The sequence below is a fragment of the Moschus berezovskii genome, chromosome 3, assembly GCF_049115385.1.
Source record: "Moschus berezovskii isolate FMDL1 chromosome 3, NW_MosBer_1.0, whole genome shotgun sequence".
In the NCBI taxonomy this organism is placed as follows: Eukaryota; Metazoa; Chordata; class Mammalia; order Artiodactyla; family Moschidae; genus Moschus; species Moschus berezovskii.
Window position 1 is genome coordinate 52,606,113 of NC_142462.1, and position 22,269 is coordinate 52,628,381.

The following is a 22,269-nucleotide window of genomic DNA, read 5'->3' on the forward strand; positions in this document are numbered from 1 at the left end:
CATTATTATCTTCCTGTTGCACATAAGGAAACAGAAAATCTGAGAAGGTCAGTAACTTGCTCAAGGTTGCAAAAGTGATGATGAGTGAGTGAGTGAAGTCGCTCAATTGTATCCGCCTCTCTGTGACCCTGCGGACTGTAGCCCACCAGGCTCCTCCGTCCATGGGATTCCTCAGGCAAGAATACTGGAGTGGGTTGCCATTTCCTTCTCCAAAAGTGATGATAGTAGAATTCAAACTCAAATATGTCAGATTCTAAAACTTATCCTCCATCCTTTATAAAATATCAGTGTTTTGTTTATTAAATCATCTTTTGGTTTGGGGAGAGATATCTAGATAATGCTAAATTTAGAATTTGAGAATTATTTGATATCATAATGAAAAAGCAACTGCATTTATACAAAGCATAGATTCAAACTTCCAGGATTGAAGGTGGTTGTGTAAAAGCCTTATATTTCCACTCTTATTTTTCTTTTATCTTAATAATCCACTGCCCTGCTCAGTCCACAATGCTTGGTCATTGCCTATCCTTCATGTCTTGATATCTTTACCCTCTCCCTCATACACTTATCAGCTTAAGGCCTTGGATGTTTTCATAGCTTGGCGCCATATAGAGGTTAAGGCCATGGGAAAAGGTCACTTCATTTTACAATGAAAAAGCTTTGAGGTGGGTAGTTAACAGATCCAGTTCATAAATATCCCTTGACAACATCAGGATAAAGGAATGTGATTACTCTTCACCCTTGATTATAGAATGTGCATATAAACTTGCTCCCATGGGCCAATATAAGTTAGGCACTAAAGAAAACACATTTCATAGTGTATCTTGTAGGAGCAATTTTGTTGAAAGTCAGCATGATCTGAAATATGAAAGCATCCTTCTTTCACATTTAAAATTTTATTTACAGTTAAGTACTTAATATGGAAAATTGCCCAGTGGAACTGTATTGCCTGCTTTGACATATATTCTAGCTCATACAGATGCTTCTTTTCTGATCCTCTTCCAGGTTCAGTAATCCATTTGCGCTAAATGCAAAGCTATTTTAATAGCAGATAGCACTCCTGAATCTATAAACATTGAAAAGAAACTATAGTTTCCTTTTTCACAAAAGAATGTTTTTCTAGGTCAAACTACAACCTACTGAATGGCATATGTTGAGCCTTCTTTGCATTATGCAGGACTGATAGATAATATATGTCCAACACATATAATGCTTGGCTGCCCTTGCATTTGGACGGCTAAAGAGAAAATATTTAATACTAATATAAAAGACTATATGTTTCCCTTGTTCATAGGATCTAGAGACCAGGTTAATTTACTGCTTAAAATTTTATGAGGCAAAGATATTTGAATCACAGGATTCAATTGCTTCAAATAGACAGTGGTAATGAGAGCTAAAGCCTCAGACAAGAATTAAAATGCACACAATCAAAACAGCAGTCTCCACCCTGAAATGTCCTACCTCAATTTCTTCAGTCACTTATAGCTCTTCAGTTCAGTTCAGTTCAGTCGCTCTTGGGGACTTGTAAATCTCCCTGACCCCTAAAGTGTTTTTTTCTATCTCATCTAAAAACTTGAGAAGAATTCTGGATTCAAACAAGAATGATAGCCAGCATCTATTAACTATAATTGAAAAAGTTCCAAGGTGTCTAATTTTTAAGTGTTAGGTGTTAATCATTACGGTTGTACAGAGACCCATGCAGATTTTTGTTAAAGATTTCATTTGCACACCTAGATTAGCCAATTGCCCCAGCTGAGAGGGGCAGGATGTGGCGCGTATTCACATATGAAGTTGTGCCAGCTCAGCACAGTTTCACATAATTGCTTAATAACCCTCTAACCAACATTTAGGTTGAAATACAAAAAATGCTCTGATGCTGGGAGGGATTGGGGGTGGGAGGAGACGGGGACGACAGAGAATGAGATGGCTGGATGGCAACACCGACTCGATGGACATGAGTTTGAGTGAACTCCGGGAGTTGGTGATCGACAGGGAGGCCTGGCATGCTGTGATTCATGGGGTCACAAAGAGTCAGACACGACTGAGCGACTGAACTGAACTGAACTGAACAAAAAATACACTAATGATGTTTGAGAAAGCTATTTAACTTGACTTAAATGTTTGGTTTTCTTAGTCACCAAATGGTTGTTTTGGCAGGAGGAAAAGAAAGAAAATGGAAGGAAAAAGCAAAGATCTTCCATAAAGTCATTTAGAAAAATATTTTAAGTTAAATATCTGAAAATACACAAAATGTTACATTCTAGAAGCCAAGATTCTAGAAATAGTGTATATATAATTTTTACATATGTAATTCCAGCAGAATGTAAGGAAGGTCTGATTACCAAAGCAAGGGAAGCGATTAATGCCCAAGTGATCATAAAAAATGATCTCAGTCAATATAAGAGGAAACATGATATGTGTTAGAAGACAGTAACAGTATATACAATAATATATCATCTGAATAGAAATGTATCTGTGTGGAGCATTGAGAAAAAACAGGAATTTCAGTGCTGTGAAGTGAAGAATCTTATCTGACCCCTTTAAAAATGAGCGATGTTCCAGACTTGATGGTTTCACCATTCAGATTCCCCCTCTCTGCACCATACACTTCAGGCCAAAGGTCGGGATGTAAGTTCCCATTGAAATCATCTTTAAGAATCGAGGGTAGAGGAATGACAGGAACACAGTAGGCTCCACCAAAGCCCCGGTCACACCTAAGGGAAAAATGAGTGGAGAAAAGGCATTATATGTCATGAGATCAACATACTATCTTTCTTTTTGCATTACAAAGAAAGAAACTGCCAATTTCATTAACTTACACACAGCGTCCAGCATCACAAATCCCTCGTCCTGAGCACATCCAAGGACACCCTGAAGCCAGCACGACATTATCAATAGCCCAGGAATCAGCCCCCACAGTGTAGTTGGCCTGGATCCATCTGAACCGGGTCCTGGGAGATCTAAGAAAAACAAAACAACACAGAAGACAAACAAATCATGCTTGGTTTGAATGGCAACCTTCAAAAACAAAACATTTAATTCTTTTGTTTTAAAAGCATCTTTCCTCAGGGTGCCAGTTTTCTCTTATTTGAGACACTTTGTTTTATACCAAATTTTGGATGTTGTTTACTCTTGACCCAAAAACAGGAGAGTAGAAAACATACTTTTAAAATATTTCACCATTTCTTTCATATAAGAGCCTCCGAACACATGTGACTTGGAAAAGTTTGTTTGAACTATCAACTTATTCTGTGTTTTAACTCTATGCGGAATATTAGTTTTTGCTTTCAGGCTTTTACAGCTTTTCAGTACTGAAAAAGAGACTGAGGATGATAAACATGAGGATAAGTCGGAATCTTATAAAGTTCTTGCCATGAAGTCTCTGTTCTACTGTCCCTAAGGTTTCTGACATAGTAAATGGAAGCCTTATCCAACTTCTGCCCCTATTTTGGTTCCTGAGGGCCTGGCTCCCATAAAGGTGAGGACTAGAATGATGTGATGCACCCCCATGTTTTCTTTTTTTTTATTATATTTGCAATCTGTTAACTGGGATATACTGTCAGAAGACCACTTTATCCAGAAATATGTACAGCCTCACCAAACAGCAGTAGCAGTCTCTCATTTAGGAACAGATTGCACAGCAGAAATGTGTTAGTTATTTGGAATGTAAAACACAGTCGACTTGAAGTGGAATTTCAATAGTAACATTTCAAGTGCTATTGTTTTCCCTACACAAGTTCTCCTTCAATGCAACACAGCTGTCAGTGTGGTGTCTCTGAAACGGAAATCTAATCATGTCACCACTCTGTTTAACACACTTTAAATGGTTCCCCTGCACATGCCAAACTGCTAATATGAAATACATGCCCCCTTTATCATCTGTTCTCTTCTCTTGCCTCATCTTTGCCTATTTCTTCACAATTGTACTCTAATAGCATCGAGTCCTTGAGTTTTCCCATCAACTCATGTTTCTTCTGGTCTCTGGGATTTTTTTTGGCTTACAACAGCATATATGACCTCCCTCAAGCTCTCTTCACTCAGATAAGCTCTATTCACTAATTCAGACTCAATTCAGACATCAGTTCCTGCAGAAAGCTCCATTCGATCTCCCCGAACTGAGTTGGATAGTATCCCCCTTTGTTTCAATAATAACCCTGGGTTTTGTCACTGTTAGCATTTTATAGCATAAATAACTGTTTAGCTACCTGTTATCCTAAATCATATATTTGGATCCAGGCATTACCTTATTCATTTTGTACCAGAGATCTAACACATAATGTTGTTGTTGTTTAGTAGCTAAGTTGTGTCTGACTCTTTTGCGGTCCCATGGACTGTAGTCTGCCAAGGTCCTCTGTCCATGGGATTTTCCAAGCAAGAATACTGAAGTAGGTTGCCATTTCTTTCTCCAGGGGATCTTCCCGACCCAGGGATTGAACCCATGTCTCTTGTGTCTCTTGCATTGCAGGCAGAGATATTCAATAAATGTTTGTTGAATAAAAATAGAGTGAAAAAATGAGCTACAAGTGAGCATTCTTTAAAGCTCTGGGGTCCACAGGAAACTGTTTTAGGTTAAATACTAAAACACATTGATTTCCTGTGTTTTTTTTTTCCCCTGTCACTTGTTTGCACATCTCTGAATCAAAATGGAACCAGGAAAATGGACACCACTGTAAGTATTTAACGGAGAGAATTTACAAAGTACTGGATGCATAGTGAGTGGCAGCATCAGTGAGGAAATAAGAGTTTAGCAAAGTCAGGAAGCCACTGCAAGTCCAAAGATGGAGAGATACAGGAGGAGGTGCTGCTAGTGTCCAGGGGCCAGTGTCACCTGGAGGGACACCATGGTGGAGCTGGAGCTGCTGAACTTGGCCAAGATGTACTTGAGATAGAGAGGGAGGGGGGGAATACCCTGGTTTAACTTTATTTCCATCCTCCACTTTCTTGCCATTATCTGCTACTCCCTAAACCTACCAGGAAGCCAGAAAACACATGCAGCTGGCAAATGCAGCTGGCAGAGGCCAATTTGCCTACAATTCAGAGCAGGGCAGTGGAAGGAAGATGTAGGGATCTGGAGAGAGCAGCCCCAGGATGGCACAAAGTCTCACCCACCACAGTAACATTAGTTCCTAGAAAGATCCGTCACTATCCAATGCCTAAACCACAGAAGTGGGAGCCTGCTGTAAGCCCTAACATAAGGTAGGGTTGAATGTAATCTGAGATCCTGCAGAGGGGAAGAAAGATGTAAAATGATGTGAGCATTTCAAAAGAATGAACTTTTTACTCTTATTGTGGTGTGGAGATTACAAAAGAAAAGCCAACAACAACTAAGGACACTCTTCCACATCTAATGATTTTACAAACTGCTTCATGTGGATAAGTATCACTCTGGTTATTTGGTAGATGTTTATTTTTATAACAATTTAAAACCTGAATCTGTTGGGCAGGCTTCAGGTTGTTGAAGAAGCAGAAAAGTTTAGCCTCATAAAACTCCTGGAACTCCGAACCACATTTAAAAAGTATTACCCAAGCACCTAGAAGTTTTTCTTCCCCCTGGTATGTTCCATGCATAATCCTCATGAAAGAGTAATAGAATTTCCAAGTGGCATCACAATTATTTTCCAATTAGGTGACAGAAACCTGAAGTTCTGACATGTAGCCAAATGACAATTCTCACATGGTGGAGAGTGGAAGGTAGACAGTGATTCGCTTCCAATTCTGGAATCTCTCGGAGGTGTAAATTGAACTTTCTGTGTAGTGCAGACAGCCAATGGTTGGAGGAACACATTCTTCAGTGACAAGATGCCAGTCCCTGCCATTGTTCAGAGAATACTGGAGCTGTACACTGTGGGAGTCGCTGAAGGGCTTGCTACAGCCCATGCTCATTTCAAACTGCAAGAAAGTTGATGCTGACACATGGAAGTCCCAGGTCTCAGCGTAACGAGGTTTTCCTACGAAAAAGGAAAAGTTTAATGGTAGCACATAATTGTATTCTCTTTCTTATTTGGTGTTTCTGCTTGTCATGCTTCCAGTAGCAAACAAAAATCTTATCTTATCTATAGTGTCTCACATGTGCTTTGACTTTTCATCTCACACTGACTGACTGGTTTTATCTAGTTAGCACAGACTCAGAAATATGGACGGCTGCTAACTTGAAAAGTCTTACCACCTTGAGACAGGCTAACAGAGAGTCTGCAAGTTCTAATTCTGCAAATCATAAAACATGGGAATGTTCTCAGACAGACATTTTGCCTCACTTTTAAGAAACACTGGTCATATTATGCATGCCATGAAAGACATTCCTTGCCAAAACTGTCATTGGGTTCACCAAGTCATACTAGAAGACAAAACAACTTGTTATTTCCAACTGCTTCCCTCAGCACAGGCAGTTATGCACATGGTTTTGCATTAGAGAATCTCCTCTTGGGCTTTAGTTAATTTAGTCCTCTAGTTAATTAAATATTCTCCCTTTATCAAGTGAAAATGTATACCTATGTTTTCAGTGAATATCAGAGCAGTATCCATAGAGAGACAGTCAATATCAACTTGACCTCCTTGGATTCGATACCAGTTGGCTTGCAGATCTAAAGAGCCATCAAATTTATCCTGAAACCCAGTTTGAGAGCTGTCATTCATTCCTATAAGGACATCATCCAAGGCCCACTGGGCTGAATGCTTCCCTGAAATCAGATGAATAAAAGCAGTTACATTATATAGCAATATGAATATCTTTATGACTGTGGTTTTAAATCAAATTATCTAGAAATTGACAGCAAATTAAAAAACATACAATATAAAGTTGCTTTAACTGGAAGATCTAAATGCTACCAGGAAAGTAGGGGTGAGCAGTAACTTGCCATGTTGGGGCTGCCACCATCGAAAAGCTGTAGCAGGTGTCTTTGCCTCTCGTGGTAGGTCGATGGAAATGATCTGTGGTTCCAGAAATGACATGAAGTCCAACTCTCGAAGCAAATGCCAGAGTATCCCATTGTCATTTGAATACTGAACAACAAGCCCTGTGTTAAAAGACACAAATCCAGTTACTTGGACAGCTTTCCTAGAGGCAAAAAAGGCAAGGAACAGTATTATTTTAAGTGGCAAGACTGTACTAGGAACTTCAAATTGCATCTCATAGAATGAGGGCACTAACTTCCAAGGAATGAATTAGTAGACCTGAAGGCTCATCAATTTCTTGACAGTTTCTGATGCACCACCTCCTAGGAAATGGGGGAAAAAAATACATAAGCTCTTTTAAAGACCACTCAGTTTCGTATGAGCAATGAGGAGGTTGGTAAAAGGGACATAAAAATGCACTTCAGATTATGTATTTGAATTTTAGATTCTGTCCTGAACAGTACAAAGTCTCATATCATTATTATATACTCAGAAGGAATATCTCAATCTCCCAGCACAAAATCAAGAAGGGCTCTTTGCCGCTAATGCACCAGATAGGAAGCACAGGTCAATCTGAAATTCTCTTAAGCAGAAGGATACTTTTACAGGCACTTCATACTCTGTCAGACCTTAGTCACTGAAGGCTGAATAAAGACAAATATAACGTCAGAACTCACTCCGCTCTGACGTTACTCTGACCTTCCTCTCTCTTTTCACCTTCTCCCCTTCACGTATCTCTTCTGCCCCATCTCCCTCTGCCTATCACCAGAGAAGTGTGATTTAGGGAAATACATATGAAAGTTTAAGATACTTCATGTGCGAGTCCTCCTACCTCCCCCAGAAACATTTTTTATTTTAAAAGAGGACACAGGGGAAGGGTAATGTTGAATGCAAAGGAAAAAACTGCTAATGATGAAATGGTAGGAATCAACGGAATATATATATATACATATAATATATATATCATTAGCAAATAATTAAGAAATATACATTCTATTTGATGGGAAGGGCAGAGGGCTTTCTTGGCATCTATCTAATTGCCTATTCCATAACTGTTCCTAAGACTGGCACTGTATATTCAAAATTATGACTGGGGATACTGAAGTGCTATCTGAACATTCACATAAATTAGGTCCAGTAAATTTGTATCTGTTATATTAATTTTTATTATAGCTCAATCTTTCTAGTAGTAGTAGTGAAAGTCGCTCAGTCGTGTCCGATTCTTTGCGACCCCATGGACTGTAACCTGCCTCTTGCCAGTCTCCCCTGTCCATGGAATTCTCCAGGCAAAATATTGGAGTGGGTTGCCATTTCCTGCTCCAGGGGATCTTCCCAACCCAAGGATTGAACCAGGATCTCCTGCATTGTAGGCGGATTCTTTACCATCTGAGCTACAATGCCATGTTCCCTCAATCTTTCTGGAAAAATAATCCATGGTTCATATAATATCTTTTTAGTTTCCTCATTATTAACTAAGCAGAATATCTCAGTCCCTGTGTTGTACTGCATAGCAAAGAGATTAGTAAAATTGTTTCAAGAAATAATATGATAGAATATAGAACTAAAAGAATGCCTTTTAAGGTTAATTGATATTACATGGAATTATCGTCATTACATCTGACAAGGGGTGATGTCAGGAATAATAACGTCTAACACGCAAAAGAAATCTCAAGAGAATTAATGCTACCATATTTAAAATACAAGAAATCACTGTGTTTGATGAGAGAATAAAACCAACTCCAAGAATAGGAACTCTGTGGGGACACACTATGTAGTGTATGGGTGTAGACATGGGCAGCTGGAGTTTAGTGGGTGGAAGTCAGACCCATGTGTTGCAGAAGGGAGGGAATCACATCAAAGTTCCTCAAGAAAATTGAAGGGAGGCTCTTTCTCATCTTTATTCTAATCAAGGTGAGGAGTGTCTGACAAAACTCCAGTTTCCAACCCTTGTTGCTTGCTCAAAATATAGTTTTCTTGTGGACATTAATTTGTTTGATATGGTTGATATTTGTAACATGAGAGAGAGCAAGGAAGAATGAATTAATAATTTAGATAGTTATCTGGGAAGACCTATTTGGAAAGTAGATATAGTATCAAAAATAAGGCATCACAAGACTAAAATCTCACTGGTGGTCCTTTAGCACCTTCTACTCAAAGTCTGGTCCAAGGATCAGCACCTGCATTATCTGGGAACAGATTCCACCTGTGAAGTTTTTAAAACATCTCCACAAACTATTTGACACTCCTCCCATCAAAAAGTGAAACTTAATGTGAAATGAATCACCAGTCTAGGTTTGACGCATGATACAGGATGCTTGGGGCTGGTGCACGGGGATGACCCGGAGGGAGGATAAGGAGAGGAAGGGGGTGGGAGGGAGGTTCAAGAAGGGTAACACACGTACACCCGGGGCAGATTCATGTCAATGTATGGCAAAACCAATATAATATTTTAAAGTAATTAGCTTCTAATAAAAAAATAAATAAAGTTCCCTTTTACAATAAAATTATTCAAATAAAAAAAAAGGGAAGCTTAATTCGCCTCTTTTTCAGAGTGGCTAGACCTAGTAACTTGCTACTGTTACACAGAGTATGGTAGAGGAGACACTGTGTGACTTCTGAGATGAGGCCATAAGAGGCGTTTGCACTCTCTTCCCTCTCTCTCTCCCTGTAAGGACACACAAAGGGTCTGTGGACAAGTTCACTGAAAGAAACTGGCCTCTTGCCAACAGCCAGATAAGTGAGCATCTTGGAAAGAGATCCTCCAGCCCTTGTTGGTTCTTCAGATGAATGCACTGCTCCTGGCTTTTACTTTGTGTGCAACCTCAGGAGAGGTCCTGTGCCAGAATCTGAATTCCTGACTCACAGAAACTAGAAGATAACAGACGTTGCCTTAGGCCACTCAGTTGGGAATAAGTTGTTATGCAGCATACCATCCCAGTCCTATTGAAACAGCATCTGCATTTTAAAGCCTCCGAAAGGATTTTAACAGAAGCAGAAGATATTATGGTGAGATGGCAAGAATACACAGAAAAACTATACAAAAAAGATCTTCACGACCCAGATAATCACGATGGTGTGATCACTCACCTAGAGCCAGACATCCTGGAATGCAAAGTCAAGTAGGCCTTTGGAAGCATCACTACAAACAAAGATAGTGGAGGTGATGGAATTCCAGTTGAGCTATTTCAAATCCTAAAAGATCATGCTGTGAAAGTGCTGTACTCAACATGCCAGCAAATTTGGAAAGCTCAGCAGTGACCACAGGACTGGAAAAGGTCAGTTTTCATTCCAATCCCAAAGAAAGGCAATGCCAAAGAATGCTCAAACTATCACGCAATGGCACTCATCTCACACGCTAGCAAAGTAATGCTCAAAATTACACAAAGTAATGCCAGGCTTCAATAGTATATGAATCATGAACTTCCAGATGTTCAAGCTGGATTTAGAAAAGGCAGAAGAACCAGAGATCAAATTGTCAACATCTGCTGGATCATCGAAAAAGCAAGAGAGTTACAGAAAAATATCTACTTCTGCTATATTGACTACACCAAAGCCTTTGACTGTGTGTATCTCAACAAACTGTGGAAAATTCTTAAAGAGATGGGATTACCAGAACACCTGACCTGCCTCTTGAGAAATCTGTATGCAGGTCAGGAAGCAACAGCTAGAACTGGACATGGAACAACAGACTGGTTCCAAATAGGAAAAGGAGTACATCAAGGCTGTATATTGTCACCCTGCTTATTTAACTTACATGCAGAGTACATCATGAGAAAAGCTGGATTGGATGAAGCACAAGGTGGAATCAAGATTGCCGGGAGAAATATCAATAACCTCAGATATGCAGATAACATCACCCTTATGGCAGAAAGCAAAGAACTAAAAAGTCTCTTGAGAAAGTGAAAGAGGAGAGTGAAAAAGGTAGCTTAAAACTCAACATTCAGAAAACTAAGATCATTGCATCTGGTCTCATACTTTCATGGCATCTGGTCCCATACTTCATGGCAAATAGATGGGGGAACAGTGGAAACAGTGATAGACTTTATTTTGTGGGGCTCCAAAATCACTGCAGATGGTGACTGCAGCCATGAAATTAAAAGACACTTGCTCCTTGGAAGAAAAGTTATGACCAACGTAGACAGCTTATTAAAAAAGCAGAGACATTACTTTGCCAACAAAGGCCCATCTAGTCAAGGTTATGGATTTTCCAGTAGTCTGTATGGATGTGACAGCTGGACTGTAAAGAAAGCTGAGTGCCGAAGAATTGATGCTTTGAACTGTGGTGCTGGAGAAGATTCTTGAGAGTCCCGTGGACAGCAAGGAGATCCAATCAGTCCATCCTAAAGGAAATCAGTCCTGAATATTCACTGGAAGGACTGATGCTGAAACTCCAATACTTTGGCCACCTGATGCGAAGAACTGACTCATTTGAAAAGACCCTCATGCTGGGAAAGATTGAAGATGGGAGGAGAAGGGGATGACAGAGGATGAGATGGTTGGATGGCATCATTGACTCAGTGGACAAGAGTTTGAGTAAACTCCGGTAGTTGGTGATTGACAGGGAGGCCTGGCATGCTGCAGTCCATGGTGTCACAAAGAGTCGGTCACGACCGAGCAACTGAACTGAACTGAAAGGATTCAGATATACATGAGACTATGAGAATTACGGCTCAAGTGGTCCGTGCTCCAGTTGGTTTCTGCCTGCTGCCTATCTCCACATTAGCTTTTTCAGGACTGTCACATACATCTGCAGGCAACTGCAAGATCTGCAGAGAGGAGGCCCCAAATTCTTCAGGTCAATGGAATGCCTCTCAGGTAAGTATGAAAGAATGGAGAAATGCAAGAAAGGGAAACAGCAGTATCTCTATTTTTTTTATCAATCTTTGGGCCTCTTTTTCTTGGGCTCCAAAATCACTGCAGATGGTGACTGTAGCCATGAAATGAAAAAACGCTTGCTTCTTGGAAGAAAAGCTATGACAAACCTAGACACCTGATTAAAAAGCAGACACATTACTTTGCCGATGAAGGTCCATCTAGTCAAAACTATGGTTTTTACAGTAGTCATGTGTGGATGTGAGAGTTGGACCATAAAGAAGGTTGAGCACTGAAGAATTAATAATTTTGAACTGCGGTGTCGGAGAAGACTCTTGAGAGTCCATTGGACAGCAAGGAGATCAAACCAGTCAATACTAAAGGAAATCAACCTTGAATATTCATTGGAAGGACTGATGCTGAAGCTGAAACTCCAATACTTTGGCCACTTGATGCAAAGTACTGACTCATTAGAAAATACTCTGATTCTGAGAAAGAGTGAAGGCAGGAAGAGAAGGGGACAACAGAGGATAAGATGGTTGGATGGCATCACTGACTCAACGGACATGAGTTTGAGCAAACTCCGGGAGTTGGTGATGAACGGGGAAGCCTGGTGTGCTGCAGTCCATGGTGTCGCAGAGTCGGACATGACTGAGTGACTGAACTGAACTGACCCTCTTTAGCTGTGTCATCTAAACACTGTCCATCAAAATAAACACAACCGTTTCAGCTCAACTACCAAATATTTAAGGAACATAAAACATTCCCCTTTTAAAATGACAACTCCATCCTCATTCTTCCCAGTCTTACTGAAAATAGCCTAATTTTGATTTTAATTCCAAATATGTAAATTGAGACTTCAGCTTGAGTATGCAGAAAATCTTTACTTTTATCACTGGAAGAGATTTGTTCAAGGATTTAGGCAGATTTACATTTTAACAACCAGTTTTCAATAAAAGGCTGAGAAATGCCTGTGGGATGTAAATTACACAGGCAGCAGTGAGTTCAAGAAAACGGCTCAGGGTTGTTGAGAATAAGTTGTGTTCCTAAAGGGAAAAAGTCCCAGAAGGCAGAAAAGAGCATTTACAATCAGAGGTTAAAGTAAAGGACAGCCTCAGGTCAGTAAGCGGATGCTTCCCCCTATACACTGGTCAGTTTCTTTTTTTTTCCCTCATATACAAACAAGGGTATGGATTTGTAATTTTCACAAGAGTCATGCACATATGCTCATGCACATAGTTGCTTCTTGTTCCAACCACGAACTACTTTTAAATAGCAATTTTATCACAAGGTTTAAAGACAACATTCAGGTTCTCCACCTGTCCAGTCAGTAAGCAAGATCCTGGGACAGAACTCCGTCTACCTTTGCATCCCTCAAAGCTCCTGTTTCCATGTGGGTGGAGAATGTGCTCTAGAGATACTCTTGTTTTGAACTACATATTGTTTCTGTAGGGTGATCCTATAAAAATTTAAATCAGGTTATGTCACTGCCTGACCTAAAAGTCTTTAGCTGTTTCCAACACAGTGGATTCCAATCCCACCTCTGTTCCATGGCCAGCAAGGCTCTGTGTGACCTGGCTCTGTCCCTCTCCTTCTTCTCCCCAGCACTCCTAAATCTTAACCAGCCCCAGGCCATCTGGCCTTCTTTCTGTTCCTCCAATACCACAACACTTTTCCACCTCATGGCCTTTGCTGTTTCTTCTGACTAGAAAACTTGCCTTAAGCTCTTTCTGTTCTGGCTTCTTTTCACCATTAGTGTGTGTGCTCAGTTGTGTCTGACTATTTGCGACCCTACGGACTGCAGCCTGTCATAGGAACTGAACTGGACTGCAGCCCACCAGGTTCCTCTGTCCATGGGATTTTCTAAACAAGAATACTGAGGGGGTTGCCATTTGCTCCTCCAGGGGATCTTCCCAACCCAGGTATGGAACCAGTCTCTTGCATCTCCTGCATTGCTGGAAGATTCTTTACTGCTGTGCTACCGGAGAAGCCTTTTCCTGGTGGCTCAGATAGTAAAGAATCTGCCTGCAATGGAGAAGACCCAGGTTCGATCCTCAGGTCAGGAAGGACCCTTAAAGAAGGGAATGACTACCCTCTCCAGTATTCTGGCCTGGGAAATCCCATGGAAAGAGGAGCCTGGTGGGCTACAGTCCATGGGGTCGCAAAGAGTCGGACACGACTGAACAACAAATACTTTCTCCTTTAGATTTCAATTTAAATGTCACTTTCTCAGTAAGTCCACACCAAGATCACTCTATTGAAATCAGCATTTTTCCCAGCACAAGTTTACTTTCCATCTCATCAGCTTATTTATTTCTATCTAGCCCATCAATCCAACATCCTGCTCATTTCTTTTATTCTTGATGTTCTGATTCCTCTTACTACAATGTAAGTTCTCTTAATGGTAGCGCTTTTGTCTGCTGTGCTCATTACTGCCACGCTGGTTCTTTGCATCCTGCTACATGGTAGTTTGCATTTCTTGTCTCCTTTACCACATGTACTCTTTCCTTCCACCACATGGCTGGCAACACCCAGAAGCTACCCAGCAGCTGCTTCATTATTCTGGGTGCTGGATGAGAACCTCAGATGACCCATGAGGAAAATGCAGCACAGAGGACAAACGTTATGTTTTAACCCACAGAGACTGAGAGTTGTCTGTCACTGAGGCATAACGAAGCTCATCAAGACAGATGCACCTGTCTTTTGGTGACACTGTATCCACGAAACCTAGAACAGTGCCTAGCTTAGAGCAGATTCTTAATAAATGCTTGTCAAAGAGACCAGGAAGCACAAAATAGTCTGTACAAGTTTCTAGACTGATGACTCAATGAATAGATGATCTGGATAATTACTAGACTAATAGTACTGAGATACTTAGAAAAGTCAAGGAAGCTTTCAGTTACTGATGATAAGGCCAAGGACATTTAGAAATGATGAACAGAGCTACCGGTAGCTCTACTGACTAACAGGTACTGTAGTATTTAAGTCAATATGTTTTACATAGTCATGCCTGAGACAATAACAAACTTGAAAGCTGCAAAATTCTTCACATGCTTTTCATTAGATCAGAGTTTGGAGGAGGATCCATCTGAGAAGCTGATGGATTTTGTGCCAGGAATCAACTCACAGGTAGGGTCCCTTAAGGAATCCTATCATATCTGTATAGCAACTGAAGGCTAACTATGTATACTTGAAGTGTTTTGTATTTCTTTCAGCATTGAATCATGGAGGCAGAAGATGGTGTGAATGTCTGAGAGAACAGGGATCTGGGGAAGGAGAGAGGCATAGGCTCTAGCGGTCTGAATCTCTGCTCGTCCACTTACTGACAGCGTGATCCTGAGTAAGTTATTTGTCCACTTACTGACAGCGTGATCTTGAGTAAGTTATTTGTCCTCCCTGTGCCTTAACATATACATCTGTAAAATAGGACAAATTATAGTACCTATGGCAAAGGGGTATGGTGAGGATTAAGTGCATTAACAGATAGAACACCTGGAACAGTGCCTTGCATATATAATTGCTCAGTAAAAATTCATATTTATTATTACCAACAACTGCTTCTTCTACCAAAGGATTTGTTTATGGGCATGAAGTAGTGTATGATCTGCAATCAGTAATACCCTATGCAAAAAAAATTCCTAGTCCCCTATAGTGCTGAATGTAAAAGTCTCTGCAATTTTGTTTTCTCCTTGTGTAAAGTTATAAAGGAATGTGTGTGTGTGCTATGTAGCTTTAGTCATGTCTGATTCTTTACGAGCCTATGGACTGTTCCCCACCAGGATCCTCTGTTCATGGGATTCTCCAGTCAAGAATACCAGAATGGGTTGCCATGTCCTCCTCCAGGGGATCTTCCTGACCCAGGGGTTGAACCAACACCTCTTATGTCTCCTGCATTGGCAGGCAGGTTCTTTACCATTAGTGCCACCTGGGAACTCCTGTAAAGGAACAGGTTTCCCTAAAACAAATATCTTTCTAGACTTAAGGATTTGGATGAGGAAGTTTAGAGACCAAAGCTCTCTGCAGTTACCCGTTTAGTGATGGAGAGGATAAGGAATGATTTAGGGTAGTTGTATCCATTTACAAAGAATGTTCAAGCTACTGCACAATTGTACTCATTTCACACGCTAGTAAAGTAGTGCTCAAAATTCTCCAAGCTAGGGTTCAACAGTAGTATGTGAACTGAGAACTTCCAGATGTTCAAACTGGATTTAGAAAAGGCAGAGGAACCAGAGATCAAATTGCCAGCATACACTGGATTATCAAAAAAGCAAGAGAGCTCCAGAAAAACATCTACTTCTGCTTCATTGACTATGCTAAAGCCTTTGACTATGTGGATCACAACAAAATGTGGAAAATTCTTCAAGCGATGGGAATACCAGACCACGTTACCTGCCTCCTGAGAAACCTGTATGTAGGTCAACAAGCAACAGCTAGAATCGGACATAGAACAACAGACTGGTTACAAACTGGGAAAGGAGTACATCAAGAGTGTATATTGTTACCCTGTTTATTTAACTTACATGCAGAATACATCACACGAAATGCCAGGCTGGATGAAGCATAAGCCGGAAGATTGCTGGGAGAAATATCAATAACCTCAGATATGCAGATGACACCACTCTTATGGCAGAAAGTGAAGAAGAACTAAAGAGCCTCTTGATGAAGGTGAAAGAGGAGAGTGAGAAAGCTGGCTTAAAACTCAACATTCAGAAAACAAAGATCATGGCATCTGGTCCCATCATTTCATGGCAAATGGATGGGGAAAAAATGGAAATAGTGACAGACTTTTTTTGGGGGGCTCCAAAATCACTGCAGATGGTGACTGCAGCCATGAAATGAAAAAATGCTTGTTCCTTGGAAGAAAAGTTATGACAAACCTAGACAGAGTATTAAAAAGCAGACACATTATTGTGCTGACAAAGGTCCATCGAGTCAAAGCTATGGTTCTTCCAGTAGTCATGTATGGATGTGAGAGTTGGACCAATAATAAGGTTGAGTGCAGAAGAATTGATGCTTTTGAACTGTGGTGTTGGAAAAGACTCTGAAGAGTCCCTTGGACAGCAAGGAGATCCAACCAGTCAATCCTAAAGGAAATCAACCCTGAATATTCACTGGAAGGATTGATGCTGAAGTTCCAATACTTTGGCCACCTGATGCAAAGAGCTAACTCACTAGGAAAGGCCCTGATGCTGGGGAAGATTGAAGGCAGGAGGAGAAAGGAATGACAGAGGATGAGATGGTTGGATGGCATCAACAACTCAGTGGACATGAGTTTGAGGAAGCTCTCAGAGATGATGAAGGACAGGGAAGCCTGATGTGTTTCAGTTCATGGGGTTGTGAAGAGTCGGACATGACTGAGCAATTGAACAACAAATCAGTTTACAAAATTTCAGCCAAACTTTGGGAGGAAAAAGAACTACCTTGCTAGGAGTAACAGTAGTTTTTATGGAAATATAGCAGCTTACCTTCATTTCTAGCTCTTGGTTTGATGCAGGTAATCCCTGAAGTTTTGCTTCCAATTTGTATATAAAACTGAACAAGTCTGGGGGGAAAAACCCAAAACACCTCAGTTTACTTAAAAACACGAATTCAGAAGACATCTAGCCTTCTGTATTCTGACACAGTAAAAAGTAAAACTCCTGTAATTCTTAGGTACTATTTTTAAACACAAAGGGCATATGACAAGCAGAAATAACAAAGATTAGATAGTAGGCTAATTCTATAACCATTCAGCAAAGTTAATCGATAGGACCATTAATTTTATTTTGGAATAATGATTTAAACAAAAGGAAACAATTTAACTTCATTTCCCTGTGACAGTCTGACGCAATTTAATGAAATCACTGAAATGGAATTCCTTTAAATTGAGGTGATACTATCCTTGGAAACTCAGGAGGAAAAATCTAACATTAAAAACTTGAATGTTATATTTGTTTAGGGCCAGACAATTACTTCTACTATGGATTTAAACTCAGATGGTTTAATTTTTCAGAACTGTCTCTCAATTAGTGTGATGTAATCTATGCCTCAATCACTATAAACCAACCTACATGATAGGGTTAGCTCTGTGAGAAGGACTCAGAAGGAAGGGGAAAGAGACTGAAGGTAGAAAACATATGACACAGAATCAACATTTTAGTGAGAAGAAGCTCTAAAAGCTTCAAACATTTATTTAGCTTCCTTTCTTCCAATTCTAAAATAATTTGATTAAAACTAAAGAAGCACAGTTATATTTTAGGTGTGCTACTATTTCATTTGCTCTTAAAACTAAGCACTTATTTATTGTACCAGTAGGTGTCAGTGTAGGTATTTTAAATTTCCGGAACAGTTTTCAATAAGTGAATACAAATAAACTTATATAAATGGGACACCACATTTTTGGACACAGTATTCAAAGTTGCAAAAATTATTTGTTTCTCCTGGCATATATTAAAATTAATATCAAATAGTCTTCATAATAACAGAGAACTTTAGAAAACCAAGCTGACATATATTAGACACATAGGCCTTGGTGATGACTGCATGCTGATTAATAGAGTATAAGTTTTGCAGAATCTATTTTATTATAAAGTTATGCTTCATTTTTATATATCAGAATCTATGTAGAGAAACATTACTATATAAACTCTGAAAAGAACAGTGTTATAGGTTAGCAAGGTAAATACTATGTTCATGGAGAAGTGACCAATTAACTACTTACCTGATATTCCTGGTGTCCAGAGGGACAGTCCTTGCTTCCCTTTTTCCAGGGCCACTGAAGTAGAGAGACTTGCCATCATTAAGTGTTCCACAGCCCGTTCCAACCTGGCCTCCGGTTATCTTGTACCACAGTGGGCTGAGCTTCCCCTCAAATCTATCAAACATCTCACTGTGATTAGGGACAACAGACACACAGGTTCCTTGCGCAGCTTCCGAGAAAAGAAAGACAGAGGAGACGGGTTTTGTTAAAATCATGAAACATTAGAATGTACATTAGTGTGTGGGCAAAGGAGACAATGCCATAGGTGTTAGGGGAAAGAAACCACATCAAAATTTAAACCTCAAGCATCTGCCTGAAATACAGTCATCACTACTATAATCAAAACAGTATTCTGCTTCTATTAAGTTTTTCAACACAAACACAGACGGAACCACACAGTTTCATGATTTTTGTTAACCAGAGGATTTGTGTAAACTGAGATGTGAGATTTTGTCCACAAACAAAATTTGTTCATTTGTTATCCTGTATTAGAGGATCAATATGGGGCACTTATCCCAGATTTAAGAAAAAAACACCCTGCAACTACAAGTGACAGCACTCTCTACAGAAGGCCTGTAAAAACATATGCTTGTTTTTGGTCACGCGCCAGATGAAGAGCAGAACATTGAAAAGCTGGGAAGGATCCTTTGAAGTTAATTCCAGGAAAAATTCTATAAAAAGATTACGAAGCTTATAATATTTTTCTCCCATTTTACTCTTAAATCTCAGCTTCCTTTTTACTTTTGCTTGTAGCAACATCTAAGGGTGACTGTGGTCAAAAAATACTTCTCTTGTTAAGTTTTTGTTTGGCAGTCTTGCATTTATCATTTCATAAGTTGACTTCTACTTTAAATGTATAAAATTATACTTTGTATAAAAGCAATGTAAAGAGCACAGGAAGCCTAATGCTTAAGAGCTTGGCTGCCAGGGATCAAAGCTGAGCTCTAGCAACTCTTAGCTGTGTGACCTTGGGACAGTTACTGTGTGTCAAACAGGGACAATGACAGTACTATGTTATAGGGTTATTTGTTGCGTGAATTACATGAGGTAAAATAAAAAACACCTGCTGTAGTGCTTGGCATGAAGTAGGGACTCAAATAATGTTAATTATTATCATTATTATTAGTAAATGAATATACTTAAGGGATGAAATATGTGTTATCATGCTTTTCCTTCTTCAGTTCAGTTCAGTTCAGTTCAGTCGCTCAGTCGTGTCCGACTCTCCACGACCCCATGAATCACAGCACGCCAGGCCTCCCTGTCCATCACCAACTCCCGGAGTTCACTCAAACTCATGTCCACAGAGTCCGTGATGCCATCCAGCCATCTCATTCTCCGCCGTCCCCTTCTCCTCCCGCCCCCAACCTTTCCCAGCATCAGAGTCTTTTCCAGTGAGTCAACTCGTCGCATGAGGTGGCCAAAGTATTGCAGTTTCAGCTTTAGCATCAGTCCCTCCAAATTCAAAACTACAAAATATCTCAGCAACTCATTTGCCTAGGTTACAAATTTCTATAATTTTGGGACTTAAGAATAAATACTTAAGAATATATTTCCTTGGAAGAAGTACCATAAAATATAGTACTCAGAGATGAATATTTTACAAACAAATCATCAGAGATGTCTGCAGCCTTACCGGTGTACCCCAGGTCACAGAAACACACCCCCGAAACGCAGTCCCCATGGCCACTGCAGTAACTGGGACAAGGCTCTGATATGTATACGCCATCCAAACCAAAAGGAGGCACATTCTTCTGGGAGCTGCTCTCCTGGATCCATCGGAATCTGGTCTTACTGTTGGGAAAAACAGTACATGTGTTTCTTGTACCAATATCTCATACTGAAGCACTGAAATACAGAACAGTTCAGAAAAACTCAAGAGATATATATTTATTTGGAAGTCATATTCACTTGATTGGACACTTAACCTTCAAAAGTGTCTCTCTCAAATCTTTCTCAAAACTTCTTGATATTTTTTTCAGCATAAATATTTAAATATCAGGAGGATTTCAGATAAAGAAGATTCTGATGGCCAGACACACAGCTTTTTTTTTCTTGCATATTTTAAGAGAATATTTGGGAATCTTTGAAACCATCAAATAGAATGTACTTTGTTAGGACAAATAAGGGGACTATGGCCTTGCCATTTGCATGATTCTGGTAGGAAAGAGTCAAGTTTGTACTGACAGCTCTATTCTCACCTGTTGCCTTCCTTGCCTTCTTCACTTCTCATCTTGAAGTCTCCAAGATGGTTATTCTACAAACTTAGCAACCATCTGGGCTACCAACGAACACTGGTAACTGCCAACAAACACAAAAGGGACCTGGTCCCAGTGCTTCAAAACCGTTGAACACCAGTGGCCTGGGCTACTGCCCAGTCCTATTTCCCCCAAAAGTTTTGAGGCTGCCAAACTAAAACTTGTCCCAGTTGCTTTCTAATATTTCTAATCCTTTCAACACATCTCTTTTCCTTTCAAATACATGGAAACCCACCTACATCTATAACTTCATAACAAGAAAACATCTCCTTCTCAGTTCTACTAGCATTAAAGAGGCAAGATTAGACTATCTAAATACCAATTAATTATGCTGCCATTATTTATAGATTTTTGAGTGAATTCAGTCTCTAAGTAAAGAAGAGTAAAGAATCTTAAAGATTAATGAAGTTATCAAAGATAATTGTAGATAAAGATGGTTCCTTTTCTCCTCTATTATTATGAAAATAATATAGCAGTATCAGAGTACATTTCTTTCTGGCTCTTCAAATAACTATGGTAATTTGGCAACACTGAATCATAACCGTGGCTTTTTTCTTCATTATTTTAAGTTATCTACATTTGGCAAATTTACAAATGTGGCCAACAATGTTGTTTACCAGGTTTAAAAAGTTTTCCAGTGATTAATTTCTATTAACGCAAGTCTTAACACATTTTTCAATGTGTCAAAAGGAAGGTGAGTGCATCTTTTATTTCCTTTGAAATTAATTCAAAATGTATGTCTTATTTTTTAAGGCAAAAGACAAAGGAATTGAAGATTAGCAAAACAAAGCAAAACCAAAAAATGAAAAGAAAGAAGAAAGTACAGTTGTAAAGACATTGGCTTTAGGAAAACTCTTCCCAATGGAGTTATAATATTATTTAGCCTGTGAAGATATTCTTCCTTTCAAAGGAAATAAATGGAATTTGTGAAAAGCATCTTTTGCCAATTGTTTGTAATAAAATGGTAAGGCCTCTGTGCCCCTTCCAAAAGATAGACTGTACATCTATAATAAAAAAGAAACACTTCAATTCCCTGGTAGAAGTCTTTTTTAATTAAAGTCACACTTGCCTTTTCTGTTTAAGTTTCTATAATAGAACCCAGAGAAACAAGGATCTATAATTTCTGCCCCTCAGAAAGCAAAATTCCCCTTTGTCCTGCATGTTCCAGATAAGGTAGTAGAGATAATACACTCTCTCTTTACTCCCTTCCCAATTGTCATCGTTGTTCAGAGGATGCCTGAGTGACCTGGAGAACCAGTTTCTATCCCTGTCCTTTGGCCCACCACACTTCAGAGGGGCGTTGCATCTGCCACTTAAACCAGGAAGGTAAGCGCCTGTGCACCGGCATGTCTTGTGCTGTGTGGTGGTGGAGGAGACATTGGGCAGAATGTTAAGCAGCTGAGTTTCTAGCCCTTCCCAGAGACACTGACTTTCTGCATTCGGCATAGAGAGCCAAGAGCAGGCTGAGTGGCCGTATGGATGGGGATGAAAGTCTGCAGGGAGGTACCAGCACATATTTACCACCACCAATGTCCCTCCTCTGTAGGCAAGAACCAAGAGAATTAACATGAG

General features: G+C 39.8%; 1 protein-coding gene across 1 annotated transcript in view; it reads right to left on the minus strand.

Moving 5' to 3' along the window:
• The window catches only part of RELN (reelin), a 593,433-nt gene that overhangs the window by 102,717 nt on the left and 468,447 nt on the right, over nucleotides 1-22,269 (minus strand). Inside the window, exons 29-36 of the mRNA XM_055420724.2 lie at nucleotides 20,076-20,233; nucleotides 18,404-18,611; nucleotides 17,169-17,245; nucleotides 6,855-7,013; nucleotides 6,489-6,677; nucleotides 5,675-5,948; nucleotides 2,820-2,960; nucleotides 2,537-2,714 (exon numbers count right to left, since the gene is read on the minus strand). Coding sequence (XP_055276699.2) covers nucleotides 2,537-2,714; nucleotides 2,820-2,960; nucleotides 5,675-5,948; nucleotides 6,489-6,677; nucleotides 6,855-7,013; nucleotides 17,169-17,245; nucleotides 18,404-18,611; nucleotides 20,076-20,233 — 1,384 coding nt within the window. The remainder of the gene's footprint in view (nucleotides 1-2,536; nucleotides 2,715-2,819; nucleotides 2,961-5,674; nucleotides 5,949-6,488; nucleotides 6,678-6,854; nucleotides 7,014-17,168; nucleotides 17,246-18,403; nucleotides 18,612-20,075; nucleotides 20,234-22,269) is intronic.